A 17,986-nucleotide genomic window follows, 5' to 3' on the forward strand; every position below is an offset into this window, starting at 1 on the left:
CATCTTCAAAACAGATCCCTTCTGAGTTGGCACACAGTTGTGTATGATGCTTCTAATGTTCAACGCAATCCTGCAGATCATTTTCTGAAAGGCTGTTGAGTTTTGCTGCCAATGGCAGTGGCTGAACATCTGAATTTATAACATTATCACAAGTTTAAGAAGCACATCTTGTGCTTGCTTACTATTGAGCAGATCAGTGAGTGCTACTGAGTAACATAATTATTTTCCTGCATCTGTGTGGATTTTTCAGAGAGTGAGAAGTGTGTATTTCTGTGTATGTATAGACATTGCAAACCACTAAAATAGCAAGAGAAGCAAGGGCAATAACTGTAATAATCAGTATTTTAATGTTATTCTTCAAAAATTACAGATTTTTAAACAGTATCTCCTTGAAATGGTGACTATGAAAGATTGATATACTGCACTGGAAGCTAGGGAATTTATACGTGCTCTAAAATTTGTGTTAGTCTTTAGCAAAAAGGGGGTTTGTACCTTTTTGTTCACTCTTATGAGCTGTGTACCAATTCATAACACAACCTTTTAGGTAATATCTTGATTAAAAAGAATCTTAACCATACATCATATAGGCTAAAGCCCATTTGATATAAAGTCCATAAAAATAAATATATCATCATCATTACACATTTATTATGATGTTCATGGATTGTATCACGGAAGACATTTCAGCTTTTCATCTTTGGCGTGGATCTTTGTAGATTTAGAAAAATTCATAAGACAGGAGAAAGAAAAAGAGAGGAGAACTTGTGTGGTAAAACCAGATGTGAAACTTGGATAAGGAGATCATAGCACTGTAGTGATACGGATAGGTTTTTGATATAGACTGTTGAAGTATGCAGCTTTACAGTTTTTCACTTCCTTTCTTTAAAGCTGGAATTGAAACACTTTAATGCTCAGGGTGTTAGTAGGAAGTTTACCTGTAAACATTGAAAGACTTTTTCGAAATGTTTGGAAAATCACAGTTTGAACCATCTGCAATTGTGTTAATTTTATAATATCTGGTTTTGTTGTTTTATCATCTTATGATAGGTGTGCAAAATGTATCCTCGTTCTATGAAAAAATTGTTTTACATCTGTGTGGACAGGTTACAGCTTGAGGGTTATTTACCTCAGATGTGATATGAGAATTTCCTGAAGTGACCTAAGAAAATTCTGACTTTTGAGTCTTTATATTGGATGTTTGGGTATGATCGTTATAAGCTGTGGTCTTCATAGCCTAATGAATGATACAAATTATACTGAAGCATTTTTGTCTAACTTCCAATAAAGTTTAAGTCCATCACAAAGAATACATTAAACAGAATCAAGACATTTCTGCTGTTGCCTTTCGCATAAATTAAGAATACATCCAGTGTGAAAAGCTATGCATGTAACTGAAGTTATTTATACTCTGTAAATGTCCCATGTGTAAGAAAACCTTTGTAGAATTTTTTGTCTTACGAGTGCAGCTTGCAGTTTAGAGCTATGCATCTTAGAGATTTACCTTCAGATCTCAGAAAAGAAGTGTGAGCTTCTTATGCAACAGATTGACGCTATTTGAGATCATTTCAGCAAAATACCAATGGAAGAACCCAAGTCTTTCAACAAGATATGTTGCACATCACTGAGAACTGAATAAGTATAATTCATAACTAAAAACTTCCATGGGAAGCTTTTAAACAGTAAGTTCAGAGCATAGCTATGAAATTTCATGTTACTGGTGAGATATTCTTACCACCAAGTAAATTTGCTGCTTCTCCACCACTCTTCAGTAAGGAGAAAACTAAAGGTATAGAAACCTGTACAGGCCAAATAAAAGGTTTTGTTTTCTTCTCCATCAGGAAGAGCTTTCTCCACAATGACATGCATTTTGTTTTTACTTGAAAAACTATTCTACATAAGTATAGTTTTTTTAAGAAAGATAGTTTAGCATTCATGTTGCGGAGCTAAAAAACCAGAATGTCAGTTTGAGCAAAGTTAATGTTGCTGTTGGAACTTTGTTTTGGCAGTGCTGCAGTTTTTGCTATCCTGGATTTTATTTTTAAAGTTATGACTTATCTGTGAATAAAGTATACATAGGTTCTAATGAGCTAATTTAAGTCTGAGTTAGGACTTTTAATTTATAAGCATAATTCAGAAAGAATACGGAAGAGTTGAAGTGAGATTAGTAGATTTCATAAAGGTTTTTTTGAAAAAAGAAAGGGGATGAGGAGTAATTCTACCTGCACCTTTTTGCAATCCACCATCTATAAAAATGGTATTATTGAATGTTCTCTGGTAATATTCAGTGTGTATGGTTATACTGAATTACTTTTAAAATCAAGTCATAGTTCATGTGTTTTCCAGTTGGGTTTCATAAATATGAAATGTTTTATGTATGTGACGATTAATAAATATTCTTAAGGTATTAAAAATCAGTTACGGGAATGGCTGCTGAATTGCTAATATCTTACCATCTTAGAGAATGTCCAATAAAATTAAAAGTGATGTAATTTATCTCCTGCAGCCTAAAATGTACCTTCAATATCTTTTGTCTTGTATCGGTGGTTGAAGTATAAGGAACATTCTGCACCACACAGAGGCAAGTTGCCAACAAGCAGCTGAACAGCAGTGCTTTGTGTAAAGAAATGATCTCTTGTGCTTCACATCACCTTTAAGAAACATGGTCTGTCCAACTGGCTGTAAAGAGAGAGGCACACTTTGGCAGTGTAGCCAGCGAGAGTAAGTATTGCTGGTAACACTGCTGGAGGTTTCAAGGGTGGAGGTTTTATTTTGAGTCAGTCTGGTTGTGGTGCGCATTGATAAGAATGGCATTTGCACTGTGGGATGAAGAACTGAGATGTGCAAAGGGACTTCAGGTTGTAAAATACAAGCTAATATTTAATGGGGAAAATGTAGCTGTATCAAATTAGCCTTTCTTGAGGTCCTAGTGAGTGTCTACAAACTGGAATAAAAATCAATATGTATTTCACGATCCTGTCACTTTCACAGTTGTGACCATATAACAAGCTGCTCTGGGAAGTGGTGGAGTCTCCTTCCCTGGAGGTGTTCAAAAAAATGTGTAGACGTGGCACTTCAAAACATAGTTCAGTAGGCATGGGTGTGTTGGGCTGGGAGTTGGACTGGATGATCTTAAAAGTCTTTTCCAACCTTAGTGATTCTATAATTCTCTATTGCCTCAATTGCCTGGTTTCTAAGGTATGCTAATTTTGTCACAATTCTCTATGTTCTCTCTCCTTCTATGACCAAATGACTAGACTCTTGGATGAGGGAAAGGCTGTAGTTGTAGTCTTCTTGGACTTCAGTAAAGCCTTTGACGCAGTTTCTCCCAGCATTCTGCTTCGGAAACTGTCGCCTCTGGTGTGGACAGGCACACACTCTGCTGGGTGGAAAACTGGTTGGCTGGAGGGCCCAGAGAGTGGTGGGAAATGGAGTTAAATCCAGCTGGAGGCCAGTGACAAGTGGGGTTCCCCAGGGCTCAGTGCCAGCAGTGGCCCAGGTGGCCAAGAAGGCCAATGGCATCTTGGCTTGTATCAGAAACGGTGTGACCAGCAGGTCCAGGGAGGTTATCCTCCCTCTGCACTCAGCACTGGTGAGACCGCTCCTCGAATCCTGTGTTCAGTTCTGGGCCCCTCACCACAAGAAGGATGTTGAGGCTCTGGAGTGAGTCCAGAGAAGAGCAACAAAGCTAGTGAAGGAGCTGGAGAACAGGCCTTATGAGGAACAGCTGAGAGAGCTGGGGGTGTTTATGCTGGAGAAGAGGAGGCTGAGGGGAGACCTCATTGCTCTCTCCAACTACCTGAAAGGAGGTTGTGGAGAGGAGGGTGCTGGCCTCTTCTCCCAAGGGACAGGAGACAGGACGAGAGGGAATGGCCTCAACTCTCCACCAGGGGAGGTTCAGGCTTGACATCAGGATAAAATTTTTCCCGGAAGGGGTCATTGGGCACTGGAACAGGCTGCCCAGGGAGGTGGTTGAGTCACCTTCCCTGGAGGTGTTTAATGTGCGGGTGGATGAGGTACTGAGGGGCATGGTTTAGAGATTGGTGGGAATGGTTGGACTCGATGATCTGGTGGGTCTTTTCCAACCTGGTGATTCTATGATTCCATGATATTTAGGTGGCTGTCAGCCTTTTACAGTTTATGAGATTACTAGTAAGCACTTGACAACCTTGAATCATTTCCAAAGCTACAAATCTGTTGGTTCAAGTTCTAGTCTGCTGAAGGATGGCACTGAACTTAACCAGCAATGTCTATAAGCACTTGCAGTGCAGTGGTCACAAGAGCAGTGTGTGTATTTTACTTGTTATGAAGTGGGGAAAAAAAAAAGGATACTCTTTAAAGTAAATGTCAGAGAAGTAGAGCGTACAGGTGATGGAAGGTTAAATAGCACCCTGGCCACCTTTCAGAACATTAGGATCTTAGTAGATCCTTTTCTATGTTTTTCTTATTGTAATTTTGTTAATGGTCTTCATATAATTTTGATATCTTACTCATTGAGTTTGTAGTAAGAAGGCTAAGTTATTTTGTATCATGTCAGCCTTTTTCATGCTCTAGAACTTTAATCCTTCCTATATGGTAAATAACTTCTTAATAGTGCTTTTTTGACTTGTAATCTTGTAAATGGAAGGAGAAAGAATTGCTCTGTTTATTTCCACTGCTGTTAAAGTTTCTGCATCCTGTAAAGCCACTCGTACCAGTTCCCTGCAGGAATTTCCTGTACGCTGTGACCATGCAAACTAATTGTTTGCTCTGTTCTTACGTTCTTTCTTGTCACCTGTTACACACTGCCAGGGATAGGGTACTGTACAGAGTGGATCTCTGTTCTAACTCAGTTCAGGTGTTCATATGTACTTAACATAGCTGTGATTGTGTTCTTAATATTGTCAAGTGGCAAATTTATCTGAGGTGCAAGTGATAAACCAGCATAGCAAAACAGAGTGAAAACAATTTCATTAAGAAACAGAATGTCAAGATCTGAGAAATGGAGATTCTGAAAAAAATGGTGTAAGCTGTATATTTTTTTTGAAAGATTACCCTCTAAAAATCTTCCGAGTAATGAAACTATTTTAAACGTTATCTCCAAGCACTAAAGGCAGAAATCCTAAAATCTATTTTAGGTACTTTCATTCAGTAAATCTAACATATGAAATAACTAGCAACATATTGTGACAGATCTTGAACTTGTGTAACAAAACAATTTATCGCATGAACAGTCTTATTAAAATATTTTTTATTATGGAGGAAGTCAGTGATTGTTTTTGGCCACTTCTTAAGTAGACTGAATTTTGTTTAATTATCCTGTACTCTGAGGAGAGTTTAAAGATCATAGCAAATACAAGAATATTGGCATTTTAAGCAGAACTTGTACCAAATACAGCAGTAATTTCTAATAATGTGTTTATAGGGGAGATTTAGATCTTAAAAAAGGAAATATTTTACTTCTGGCTAGGAAACATGAAATTTGGAATCTAGAAGAAATGCCAAACATCTTATGGTTTGGCTGGCAGTGAATTAATAGCCAAATGGAATTTTGAGGGTTAACAACCACAGACCTTCTGAGCGGACCTGATATCTATAGTTTCTTTATCCATTGGTATTCTTTACTTCATTTTCTTTTCAACAGATCATATTCCTTTGTATATGTGTCCTTTCTGTGATCAGCTTACACTTCACTCTCTGCTGTCAGCTTCAGACATTCTTGCTCAGTTGAGTAAGGTTATGTGAATAATAGCACCTGTTGAAATGTGTAAGAATATGCAAACTCATCTCAGTTTTGCATGCTTCATTGTTCTACTTCGTTCATATCTAACAAAAATGAAGAAATAATTTTGCATGTGCAGCATCAACTTGTTTTGATGAAAGTAGTCATCATCTTAAATGTCATAAGAGCAGCATCCTATAAAGGATGATTTTCCTATAGTTTCAGGATAGTGTGTATCTTAAATGGGACAGGAAGCTTTTAACTCAATCATCTCTGAATAACGGTGTGAATGTTTCCTTCTATCAGGACTATAAGGTGGTGTGCACATATATATACTTTCTTAGGGTGCAGTCCTACCACTAAAAAAACTCCCAGTAAGGATATGGTTGAATGTTGTGTTGGCAGCTGAAAGCCAGCTAACGGAGATAACAATGACTCTCTCCCTGCCATGACTTCTCCTAATTCCATGCATGAGTGTGGCGTGAGCAGGTAGATAGAGAAAACCCCTAGGAAAACTGCAATGTGTATGCTGTGCAAAGCCCAGAAATGTGTTTTATTGAAGGCAGAAGTTGCTGGCACTTTTAAGTCATTCTTCAGCCTTCAAAAATGAAGGCACTTAAAGATGGAAAGCTGTAGTATATTTGAATAACAAGAACATGTTAATTTCTTGCCTTGTTATTTAGGCATTAGTAAGAGCTAGAGAATTTTATCTTTGTTGTGTTTCAGCTGAAGTCAAATCCTTGTAACATTGTTAGAAACATGATACTAAATTTAATCTGGACTTTTAAAATCATGGAGGAAAACCTTATTCAGAGTGAGATACCAATGTGCAAATTGAAGTTTTTGCCTCTTTAGTCAAGAATAAATCTTCATGTCTGGGATGTTTTGCAAACAGACAAAGTCTAAGATTACCAGAATGTGTTTCAAAACTAGTAAGTATTCAACTAGTGAGAAAGAATTGTATTTTGTATTGTACTTTGAAGAAAACCCTGTCATTTTTGTACTGTAGACAACATGGCTATTTTGGTGTTGATAGTTATAATATGCTTATTAAGCTACACGTACTCTATGTACATTTTCTGCATCTGATAGCGACACATTTTTGCAATGACAGTATTGGTATTTGACTTGGGCAGTGTGGTGGGGAGGTGCCATTTACATATGGCAGGATGGAAGAAGTACAGTTCTATTCAGCTTGTCCTTGCACACTGTGTGCATCTGCTTCACCAAACAGCTGAGAGTAGACTGCAGGAAAAATTTTTATTGCGCTGTGACATGCAATTCTGTGTCCATTTATTACTGAAATCTAGTTTAAGTTGCATGTTGAATGGATGAGGAGAGAAAAGATTAGTGAGAAAACAGGGAAGATGTAACATGGTAGGAGTTTACTTCAGCTGAGAATTAGGAAATTTTGAATCTATAACTCATTTAGGGCATCACAGCATTATTATGTCTGTGTGCATGCAAACGTGGACTCTATGGATGGTCTGACCCTAGGGCCTTGCTTGTGCTGGCCATGGATGGTTGCAGCAGGTTCCAGTGGACTGGCTACTGGCCATGGATGAGCCCCTCAAATAAGGCTTCAGCACCCCTGGGTAAAGGAAAGGATAAACCACTACCCAGCAGTGCAAGGAGTAAGGAAAAAAAGTGTGAGAAATTTCCCTGTAGATACAAAGGGTAGAGGAAGGGTAGAGGAAGGGGAGAGAAGGTGGTGGTGCTCTGGGTGCTGGAGCAGGTATCCCCACTGTGGGTCCTCCATGCTATCCTCCCCATGGAGAACCCCAGATCAGAGCAGGTGGGCATGTCTTGAAGGACACTGTAGGTCCTGAAGAGCTTATGCTGCTGCAGTCTTATCCTAGGGGACTGCAGCCTTTGGAAAGGGAGGAAGGTTAGTAACAATAGATAGGATGAGAGGGAATTTCTTTACTGAAAGAATGGTCAAGCATTGGAAGAGGTGTATTGGACATGGAAAATTGCTTGATCTGTAGAGGTAAAGTGGTGTGTTTTATTGTTGTAAGTTTAAGCAAGTGCCTGAGAAAGCAGTGAATTGTAGCAAGTCTAAGCAAATGCCTGACCAGCAATTAATACATCACAAGAGAAAGACTGTTAAAAACATTGAGGAACTGTAAGAAGTGCTTACTTGACTGTGTTTCCCATCCAAGTTATGAAACTTGCAAGAGACTTTCAATGAGAGGGAAGACAGACAAAGGCAGCCAAAGGACAAGTGAGGAAGACAAAAGAAGACAAAGTAATGGCCCTTAGGAGGAGGGAAAGACCCTCAACTGGGTTTTTGTGCATGAGCAATGATGAGCAGTCATAAGGATGGAGTTGAGGCTTCCTCCTGGCACATATTGGCCCTATGTGACAGGTTACAAACCTGTTTAAATAGCCCTGAAACTTGGGGCAAAGTGCAGCAACAAGCCACAACTTACGTTGTCCTCGCAGGGACACCTGCTTAGCTTTGCACCTAACTGTGCTACAACAAAGGGACATGAAGGCTGCTTCATTATTATCCCTGATGGTTATGATTACTGAACTGTCTTGCTCTTTGTAAGTAAGTCATTCATTTTTGCCTAAGTTTTACTAATAACTCGTCTGTTTATAGTAGCTTGTGTGTATGTTTGTAACTATTTTGCCATATCCCGTAAGAAGCCTTATCTAACAGTAACAAGAGGGTGCCTAGGGAAGTGATGGAATCTCCATCCCTGGAGGTGTTCAAAAAGTTCACAGACATGGCACTTCAGGGCGTGGTTTAGCAGGCACGGTGGTGTTGGGCTGATGGTTGGGTTATCTTAGAGGTCTTCTCCAACCTCAATGATTCTATGATTCTATGATTCTATGAAGGAGCAACAGAGAGAAATTGTACCCCTATTCCCCACCTGTCCTATAGTGCTCGGAGCATCGGGGGAAGGTGTTGTTTTCATTTGTCTTTTTTCCTCTGTCATGGTTTGAGCCCAGCTGGCAACTAAGCAGCACTTGCTCCTCTGCCCTTCTCCCTGCCCAAGTTGGCTGGGAGGGAGAAGACAAAAAAGCAGACCTAGGGGGTTGAGATAAAGACATTTTAATACGACAGCAAGACGGTGAGATAATAGTAATAATAATAGTAATAATAATAATTAATAATACAATATAAAAACCAAGTGATGTACAATGCAGTTGCTCACCACCCAATGACTGATGCTGAGCCTGTCCCCAAGCAGCGATTGCCCTCCTCTGTCCAACTTCCCTGTTTATACACTGAGTTTATACACTTCCTTGTTTATACACTGAGTATACACTGGGACATTGCTTTGGCCAGGTTGAGCCAGCTGTCCTGGCTATACTCCCCTCCCAGCTTCTTGTGCATCACCCTGCTTATAAAGAATGAGAAGCTGAGAAGTCCTTGATTTAATATAAACCCTACTTAGCAACAATTAAATACATCAGTGTGTCATCTACATTATTCTCATACTGAATGCAAAACATAGCACTATGTCAGCTACTAGGAAGGAAATGAATTCTATTCCAGCCAAAAAAAGGGCATTCTCACACTCCAAATACGTTTCAACTGGCAAGATATTAAATTAATTTTCTGCAAGTGAAACTTAATTTGCCTCTGACAGTAATAGCTAAATAATCTCCCTATTCTTATCTTGACTCATGAGCTTTTTAAAAGATATATCTTATTTTCTCCTCCAGTTCTGGTGGGGAAGGGGAGTAGGAGATCGACTGGGTGGGCATCTGGCAGCTAGCCAAGGTCATCCCACCACCCTGGTGAGTTGTTTAGGAAATGCAATATTTTGCTTTGATACGTCAAGCTGCAGGATTAGAAACCACTACTACATAAGCAACTAGCAATAAATTGTACACCACTGAGGCTAATCCTTTGGAGCTGGGTAACTACTTTGTTTAAGAATGTAGAAAAGCCTCAGTGTTCTAACATTTCTTTGACATCTGTGTTATGTCGTCTGCATTTATTATTGCATTTCATTATTGGCAAAATGGTGTTTCATAACTGTCTTGTGTTATGTTAAGTCTCTTTTGACGCAGGATTATCTGTGCCCCATCTCTTTGAGATAATATAATGGGAATGACAATCTCTGACTGTGATACATGCTTGTGGATATTCTTCTGTTACCCTGTTTTTTTGTGAAAATGGTAGCAAGGGAAATGTATTCCCTCCTTTTCTTGCTTCTCAGGTCCTGTTTTTAGGGAACTGTGTTGTTTTCTTGCATTCTTTCGATGCCTTATTTGTATTAATTCTGCAGGAAACAGTATTATGTTCAAAATCCGCATTGTTTCAACTTTGAAAGATAACAACCTGTCACTCTGAATTTATATGCAAGGAAGAGTTTGTAAGAGTTTAAAGAAAACTTTGCTAAACTTGACATATCCTGGCTTATGCATAGTAACTGCTAGCAATGTGCATAAGTGGTCTTCACAAATTTACTTCACGTTTATGTTTGTATAACTTGTCAGGGTAGTATAACATTATCAGGGACAGTAGGGTTACCTTTTGTTCTTGTACAGAATGTTAAACCCTTATGTATACTCCAAATAGGAAAGGAAAGCTGGGAAGAAAAAGATTAGCATAAGTGTTCTAAAATAGATGTTAGAAATAAGAAGGCATAGGGGCTTCCATTGTAATGTCTTTTATGAAATGCAATTGCCCCAGATATTAAGAAGTTTTTCCTTCTTCATTTCTCATCTGTGATATTTCCAAACCCCAGCTGTCATATTTCAGAAGAATTCTGATCTGCCTACTTTTTGTGATTATTGGCATATGTCAAATGTGAACAATTTTTATTTTAGATAACACAGAAGGCTAGTTTTCATTCAGGAGGAGTGTTTCCACATGGCTTTTTTGTGTTTGTTGCTTTTAAGAAAGTGAAAAGTCTTGATATTCTGTGAACACATGTTGTAGAAAGCTTTCATTTATGAGGGCAAGTCCCCACTTTAAAATATATGTGGTGGAAGTGAGTCTATTTCACAGTGTCCATGTAATGTTTTATGTGCTAATCTGATGAAGTCTGCTCTGTGTATAATGTCTCTATGTATAAAGTAAATAAAATGCAGAGCAAGTGCCCAGTTTATCCATGCTTAGGAGGCCCTTAGGAGGAATTTTTTCGAAGTGATATTGTCTTGGGCTTGAACTCTACTGAAATGTACATTTAAATTTTATTTCATTTCAGGTAAGAAACTTGATAATGCAGAGATGCATGAATGCAGAAGGAAGAATGGCATGTTATGTTATCTTTGCATGAGATAAGTCCACCATCCTGGTAGCCTTTTCAGTTGTAGCTGTAAGCATGTGAGCACTGGTAGCTTTTCAGATGGTGGGAGAAGGATCAGTTCCTCAGAATTCGCTTACAGTTTTACGCCAGATATGTATTATTTTTTTTACATTTGCTAATCTTTGTTTTGCTCTGCATTTGGTCCTGGCATCCAGTATCTGAAAACATGTTGAAAATGTGGTGATATAAAACATGGCTTTGATTTTCTCTGCCTTCTGTGTTTAGTCTTATGGTAGAAGGTTTTAACTCCATTTCTAAAGATCATTAACAAACATAAGGGCTTGGTTGGCAAGGATATGGCTTCCTCTTCCCTTTTCTACCTGTGAAATTGTCCAAGAGATGGAGAAATAGCCACGTTTTCTTCAAAAGCAGTCAAAATGATCACAGAGATTATTTGGTTATCCAGACAAAAATGATGCATCTGAATATTTAGAACTGAGGCAACATCTGTTCAATAAGCTTCACATGAGCATTCAGTTCTTTAACTTCTGACTCTGGAGACTGGCAGTAATTCTTGGAGTTCTCTACCAATAGATTAACCTTTAGTTTATGCAAAGAGCTGAGAGAAAACTTAAAATATTAGTGGTCCTAGCACAGCTTTTCAGTATGTCTAGATGGTAGTCGGAAGATCAGCATCTCAAAGCCCTGATTTAATTTTGCAGCAAAGAGAATGAAGACAGAAGAAATATGGCAAATGTGTTTCTACATGTTATTAGTATTTGAGAACTGTGCTTTTAAAAAGAAAATGCATTTTACATCATTTATAGTCTATATTGTTATGTAAAATGAAAATTATTCAAGATATATAGAAGTGGTATCTGGTAGGTGTGCTAAAAGTAGCTAGCAGCACGTAAGTAGCTAACTTTCTAAAAAAGTGATATTTAAACCTCATGATGACGACAAACTGACCTAAAAAGTGCAAAATGGAGTTGGAACAGCCAAACAAACCCATCTACTTTTATGCTTCTGATGTTAATGATGGTCTTTCAACATCTGTTTATTCTGCAACTAGTTTTTTTACATTTGCTAATCTTTGTTTTGCTGAATCTTTGTTTTATTGAGAAAATAAATACATATATTCACATTTGTTTAATCTAATTGTGCAGAGATTGTATTTTCTTTTTTTTTTTTAAAGTAATGTCCACTTACATTTAAAGCAAGTTGTATTTTGCACCACCTATGAAACTTAATTTTGTTTTCTTGTTTGGCACAGAATTTCTTTTTGATGATTTATCTGTATGTCAGGCAGGATATCCAATGTGATAAAGGCATTTACATAATTCCATGAGAAACAAAATTCTTTACTATTTTGCTCATTCATGTTGCATGGAAACATACAGAAGAGATCTTTGCTTCTGTTAGCCAGATGTACCACATTGTTTTCTTTCTGTAGCAAAACTGTTTAATAGGTTTTTAAGTTTGGAGAGTGAGAATGTTAACTGTCCATCTTGCTGATGAGATTTTCTAGGAGGAAAAAAACCACAAAACATTGCTGTCTACATCTTTACACTTGATGGGAACCTGTGTGTGTTGGCAGCTTAACAATTTGAGCCAAGTTAGATTTGTATGGTATTTCTATAAATATGTTTTACAGATTTTTTTTTTTAACTTTGGTTACACTCTTGTAGTTACTAGGTACACATCTGGTGTGTTAGCTTTTTATGTTTGTTTGTGTGCATAAATATGTTGTGACGGGGAGAGGGGTGTAAGCTAAGCATCTAAATGACTGTATTAGAATGTTTTTCTGTTTTAGCTGCTGGTAACCAAGGAAGGATTGCTGCCTTTCTATATACTTAAAAAAAAATATTGAAAAATGTGAAGAAAGAGGGTAATAAGATGCCTTTTCCAGCTTCATAGTTGTTCAGGATTTATTCTTGTGCCCTAGGTTATTCCTGTTATTTCATTAAATATAGTTATCTAAAAATGTGACTATACACTGAGTAATAAAACTAGTATATAGACTTTTCTGTACATGCTCTACATATTTAAATGACCCCATGGGTCTCCCAAAGCAAACTTTTAACATTCCAAATCTTTTACCGTGCATCTGCTACTGGCATGTAGCCACCCACCCACATAGATTTAGTTGAAATAAATGAAATTTATTCTAGTTCACTTAAGTAGAAGGGCTTGTAAAATATAAAGGTAGTCACCTTGCTGGTAAGGTTACTAAAACAAAGGGTTTTCTTAAATGGAGTTTTGTGGGGTTTTTTTCTTCTGCAGAATGGTGCACAACTTCATACTTCCATAAATTCTTATCTTACATTTTCCTTTTGTTTTTCTTTGCAGATGGGGTTTATACAGATTAATGAGGACTTCATATTTATTGAGCCACTGAATCGCACTTTGGCTGTGACAGGTCATGCACACAGGGTGTACAGACGAAAAAGGTCCATAGAGGAGAAAATTACTGAAAAGGCAGCTTCTCAGAATCAGTACTGTGGTGTTGTTACAGGTAATATACGAATCTCGCTGAAAAAAAGTCTAATATAGCAGACATATTTTTAAGATACATTGATAATAGTTAAAAACAACCCCTAAGAAAAGCATATCTGATTATTCTTGTAGCAGTAATTTATGGTAGATTTTGAGGTAGTGTGATGAAGCTGTTTTTTCTCCTGAGGGAACTGTTCATTGAGGAACAGCAGAGTTCATCCCAGTTTTGGTTAGTGATGAGTCTTGAACTTAGAAGTGGATTTGACATTGAATTGATTTTTATAAGAGTGTTCTCGTTCTATGATTGTCACTTTGAAGAACCGTATGAAATGATTCTAATACATCTTCCTCAAAGGTGGGTAGAAGAAATTGTCAAAGTAGAATAATTTGGCACATAGTGATGACATAATGGTTTTCAATGGAAAAAGAAAAGATGGCTTTTGTGAAAGGTGACATGTTGTTTGGGTTTCATCACCAGCTCCTTGATGTCGGCATGAGCTAAGGATGTCTTTAATATTGCTATGAGAAATATTTTTTATTCCCAGGAAATAAGCCAGAATAAGTGCACATTTATAGGCATTTCATGTTTCCTAACCTGGAATGAGCAAGATGCTGACAAAGAGGAGATAGCAGAGATGCACTTGTATGGCTAGGGAGCTGGATTATGTGACATTTTGGGTGGGGCAGGAGGAACTGGCTTGTTTCAAAAAGATAAAAAAAAGGTAAAAGAAGGGTGCAGCTGTAGTCTTCTGGTATCTAAGAGGCTGCAGAGAGAAGATGAAGCCATACTTTCTTTATGACAGGATGAAAGATGGAAGTTATAACTTGCATTCAAGGAAATTTCAGTTGGGCATAATAAGAATGCTTAGCACTGGAAGAGATTGCAGAGAGAGGTGGTGGCATCCACATCCTTAGACATTTACAAAACAGCGGCTCTAAGAGAGGTGATCTTTGAGGTTGCTCAGACTGGAGAAGGAGGTTGGTCTAGCTGAGCTCCAGAGATCCCTTCCAGCCTAAACTTTTCTGTGGTGATGTGGTTCTTTCTGAATATTTATACTGCTCTGTCCATTTTATATGGTTACATAATAAAGGTGACAGGTGTTTATTTCCCATTTTGGAGATATTGTTTTTATAAGTAGGCATCCATCAATAGGTTAAAATAAAAGGTGAATTAACAAAGCAAGGCTCTTCTTGTAGTTACTAAGAGGGACTAAGTAAATGACATGTAACTTCCTACAGTGGTCTCTGTATTTCTCTTCTACACATTGTATTACGTTGTTCCTGCTTATCTAAAATTATTTTTTCTATAGAATCAAAAGTCGTTCACATAAAGTAAAGCTGGTTATTATTCCTCATTAGTGATAAACGAGTTAGAACATGCATGCCTGCATGTGTTTTGGAGTGAGAAAATGAAAAGTATGCATGATGAGTGCACTGGGAAGGGGAAGAGGGGCATCTGATAAATAGCAAACCATGGTGTGTTTCAAAATGAATAGATAAAAACTCTTCTGTAAGGGCATTATTTTTCTGTCATGTCCATTACCAGTCATCCTTTCACTTTCTCTTCCACACTAAAATAGGAAAGTTAGCTTGTTCTGCTCTAACAATTCTATGCCTAAGGCTTTGACTTGGTACAAATAATCTGTCAACACAGATCAAATATTTGGTTGAAATGTTTCACTATCTCTACTACCAGCCTGAAATTTCAAAATAACTCAAGCTGTACATAACTTATTAGCATCTGCTGTCATAGTGTTATTACAGATTAACATAGTGTTATATCTGCAATTTCTAACTGACACTGTTGTACTAGCAAGACCAGTCCCTCACTCTGCTGCTACAGGTTAGTTTACTAAGTGGAGCTGCAGTAAGTTACATGCAAAAAAGCTCTGTCCATGCTAGGAGCTGGTGTGACATGCAGTTGGCTAATATCATGAAAACATTCGTGGTACAGGTGCAGTCTTAAAGGTGAGTTGAAGCAACAAAAATAAGCTTTTACAGCAGTATTTGAGAATTTAAAGTCAAATCCTAAAATGAAACAAAGATAAAACAGATGATTCTGTGGGGCTGTCAAACTCTCAGGTTATGCACAGCTGCCTTGGGTGGAGATATAGCTGTCTAACACAGAGAAACTATTATCTCAGCAGTATGGCAAGTTCTCAGCAATATGGACCTATCTTACAACAGGATCTCTTGCTTCTGCAGTACTCGTGTGTCAGAATACATGCTGTGGGACAGGTATTTATGCTGCTGGTTTTGAGCCAAATTGATCTCAAAGACTGGCTACCTATCAAGCAAATGTGTATTGCCAGTGATGAATTGTAATTATTAGAAGGAATGAACATCTGTGCTGGAGGTGTTGAAGGATGACTATTGGAAATAAAAGCTTTGCTTGCAGAACTAGAAGAGGGAAGCGAAGAAGGTATTGTTTGTTGTCTGTTACTGTTGTGGGCTGGATTGAAAGATGTTATACAGCCTAGCTTCTTCAGAGAGAACAAAAAACTTGGTTTTGTGAATGGGGTGGATTTTTCCTGTTAATTAGGGGAGGGAGAGAATTGTACTAACACAAGCAGGTGCTTTCTGGATTTGTGAACCTAAGCATGTATATCCTTTTGTTGAAAGTATGTATGCTTTAATTACATATATGAGCCAGTTGCCCACACACAGACTTCACAGTTCTCATCTTTATTTAGCACATGGCCCATGAAACATTTCAAAGCAATGAGTTCACAAGCGTGTTACAGAGACATGTGCAAGAAGCTGTTGCTATTAGAGCAACGGGCCACATCAGAAAGCTAAGCTCTTTTCCTTCTGCTTTACCTGAAGCACTTGGTCCAGGCTGAAGTTGCTTATAAAGTGAACATAACTCACATTAAAAGCATGAGGCACTTTGGGGGGGATGGGTGTGGGTAGGGCTGGAGGAAATTATCTGTTCAAATGGTCATTCCCTTTCACACAGACTAGTGAACAAGAGCTGTTTTCCAGGATACCGTAGATCTGAATTCTGAATCATTTCGGTATTTCAGAGACTGGAAGTTTCCTTTTTTAATTTTCAGTTCTGGCAATAAATAATACTTTGCTATGAGTTATGAGCAGATTGTTCTTCTCCTATTAGAGTGATGCTACTTTGCAGGAAAAAGGCTGCTACATTTGCTAGATCAGATGCAGAAGTTGAATTTTATGTGATGTAGACTGGGCAGTCAGCTGTGAGAACTGTGTTGTTTCTTGTTCTACAATCTGTTTCCATGTGATAATCACAGAATCCCAGAATCATAGAATCACTAGGTTGGAAAAGACCCATCAGATCATAGAGTCCAACTATTCCTATCAAATACTAAACCATACCCCTCAGCACCTCGTCCACCCACACCTTAAACACCTCCAGGGAAGGTGACTCAACCCCCTCCCTGGGCAGCCTCTCCCAGTGCCCAATGACCCTTTCTGTGAAATATTTTTTCCTGATGTCAAGCCTGAACCTCCCCTGGCGGAGCTTGAGGCCATTCCCTCTTGTCCTGTCCCCTGTCCCTTGGGAGAAGAGCCCAGCTCCCTCCTCTCTATAACCTCCTTTCAGGTAGTTGTAGAGAGCAATGAGGTCTCCCCTCAGCCTCCTCTTCTCCAGGCTAAACAACCCCAGCTCTCTCAGCCGCTCCTCATAAGGCCTGTTCTCCAGCCCCTTCACCAGCTTTGTTGCTCTTCTCTGGACTCGCTCCAGAGCCTCAACATCCTTCTTATGGTGAGGGGCCCAGAACTGAACACAGTATTCGAGGAGCGGTCTCACCAGTGCTGAGTGCAGAGGGAGAATAACCTCCCTGGACCTGCTGGTCACGCCGTTTCTGATCCAAGCCAAGATGCCATTGGCCTTCTTGGCCACCTGGGCCACTGCTGGCTCATGTTCAGTCACTGTCAACCAACACCCCCAGATCTTTCTCCTCCAGGCAGCTTTCCAGCCAGACTTCTCCTAGTCTGTAGCTGCACAGGGTTGTTGTGGCCCAAGTGCAAGACCCGGCATTTGGCCTTGTTAAACCTCCTGCCATTGGATTCAGCCCAGCGGTCCAGCCTGTTCAGATCCATTTGGAGCCTCTCGACCCTCCAGCAGATCCATGCTTCCACCCAGCTTAGTGTTGTCCGCAAACTTGCTAAGGGTGCACTCGATGCCTTCATCCAGGTCATTGATAAAGACATTGAACAGGGCTGGACCCAGCACTGAGCCCTGGGGAACCCCACTTGTCACCGGCCTCCAGCTGGAGTTAACTCCATTTCCCACCACTCTCGGGGCTCAGCCATGCAACCAGGTTTCCACCCAGGAGAGTGTGCGCCTGTCCAGGCCAGAGGTGACAGTTTCCTAAGCAGAATGCTGTGAGAAACTGTGTCAAAGGCTTTACTGAAGTCCAGGAAGATACATCCACAGCCTTTCCCTCATCCAGTAGTTGAGCCACTTTGTCATAGGAGGCAATCAGGTTAGTTTGGCAAGACCTGCCCTTCATGATCACCCGGTTCTCTTGCATGTGCTTCATGATAGCACTCAAGATCACCTGCTCCATGACTTTCCCTGGCACTGAGGTCAGACTGACAGGCCTGT

General features: G+C 39.1%; 1 protein-coding gene across 1 annotated transcript in view; it reads left to right on the top strand.

Moving 5' to 3' along the window:
• Positions 1-17,986, top strand: part of ADAMTS19 (ADAM metallopeptidase with thrombospondin type 1 motif 19) — a 141,773-nt gene that overhangs the window by 21,432 nt on the left and 102,355 nt on the right. Inside the window, exon 2 of the mRNA XM_069881151.1 lies at positions 13,261-13,426. Within this exon, the coding sequence (XP_069737252.1) occupies positions 13,261-13,426 (166 nt within the window). The remainder of the gene's footprint in view (positions 1-13,260; positions 13,427-17,986) is intronic.

The sequence above is a fragment of the Phaenicophaeus curvirostris genome, chromosome Z, assembly GCF_032191515.1.
Source record: "Phaenicophaeus curvirostris isolate KB17595 chromosome Z, BPBGC_Pcur_1.0, whole genome shotgun sequence".
NCBI classification, from domain to species: domain Eukaryota; kingdom Metazoa; phylum Chordata; class Aves; order Cuculiformes; family Cuculidae; genus Phaenicophaeus; species Phaenicophaeus curvirostris.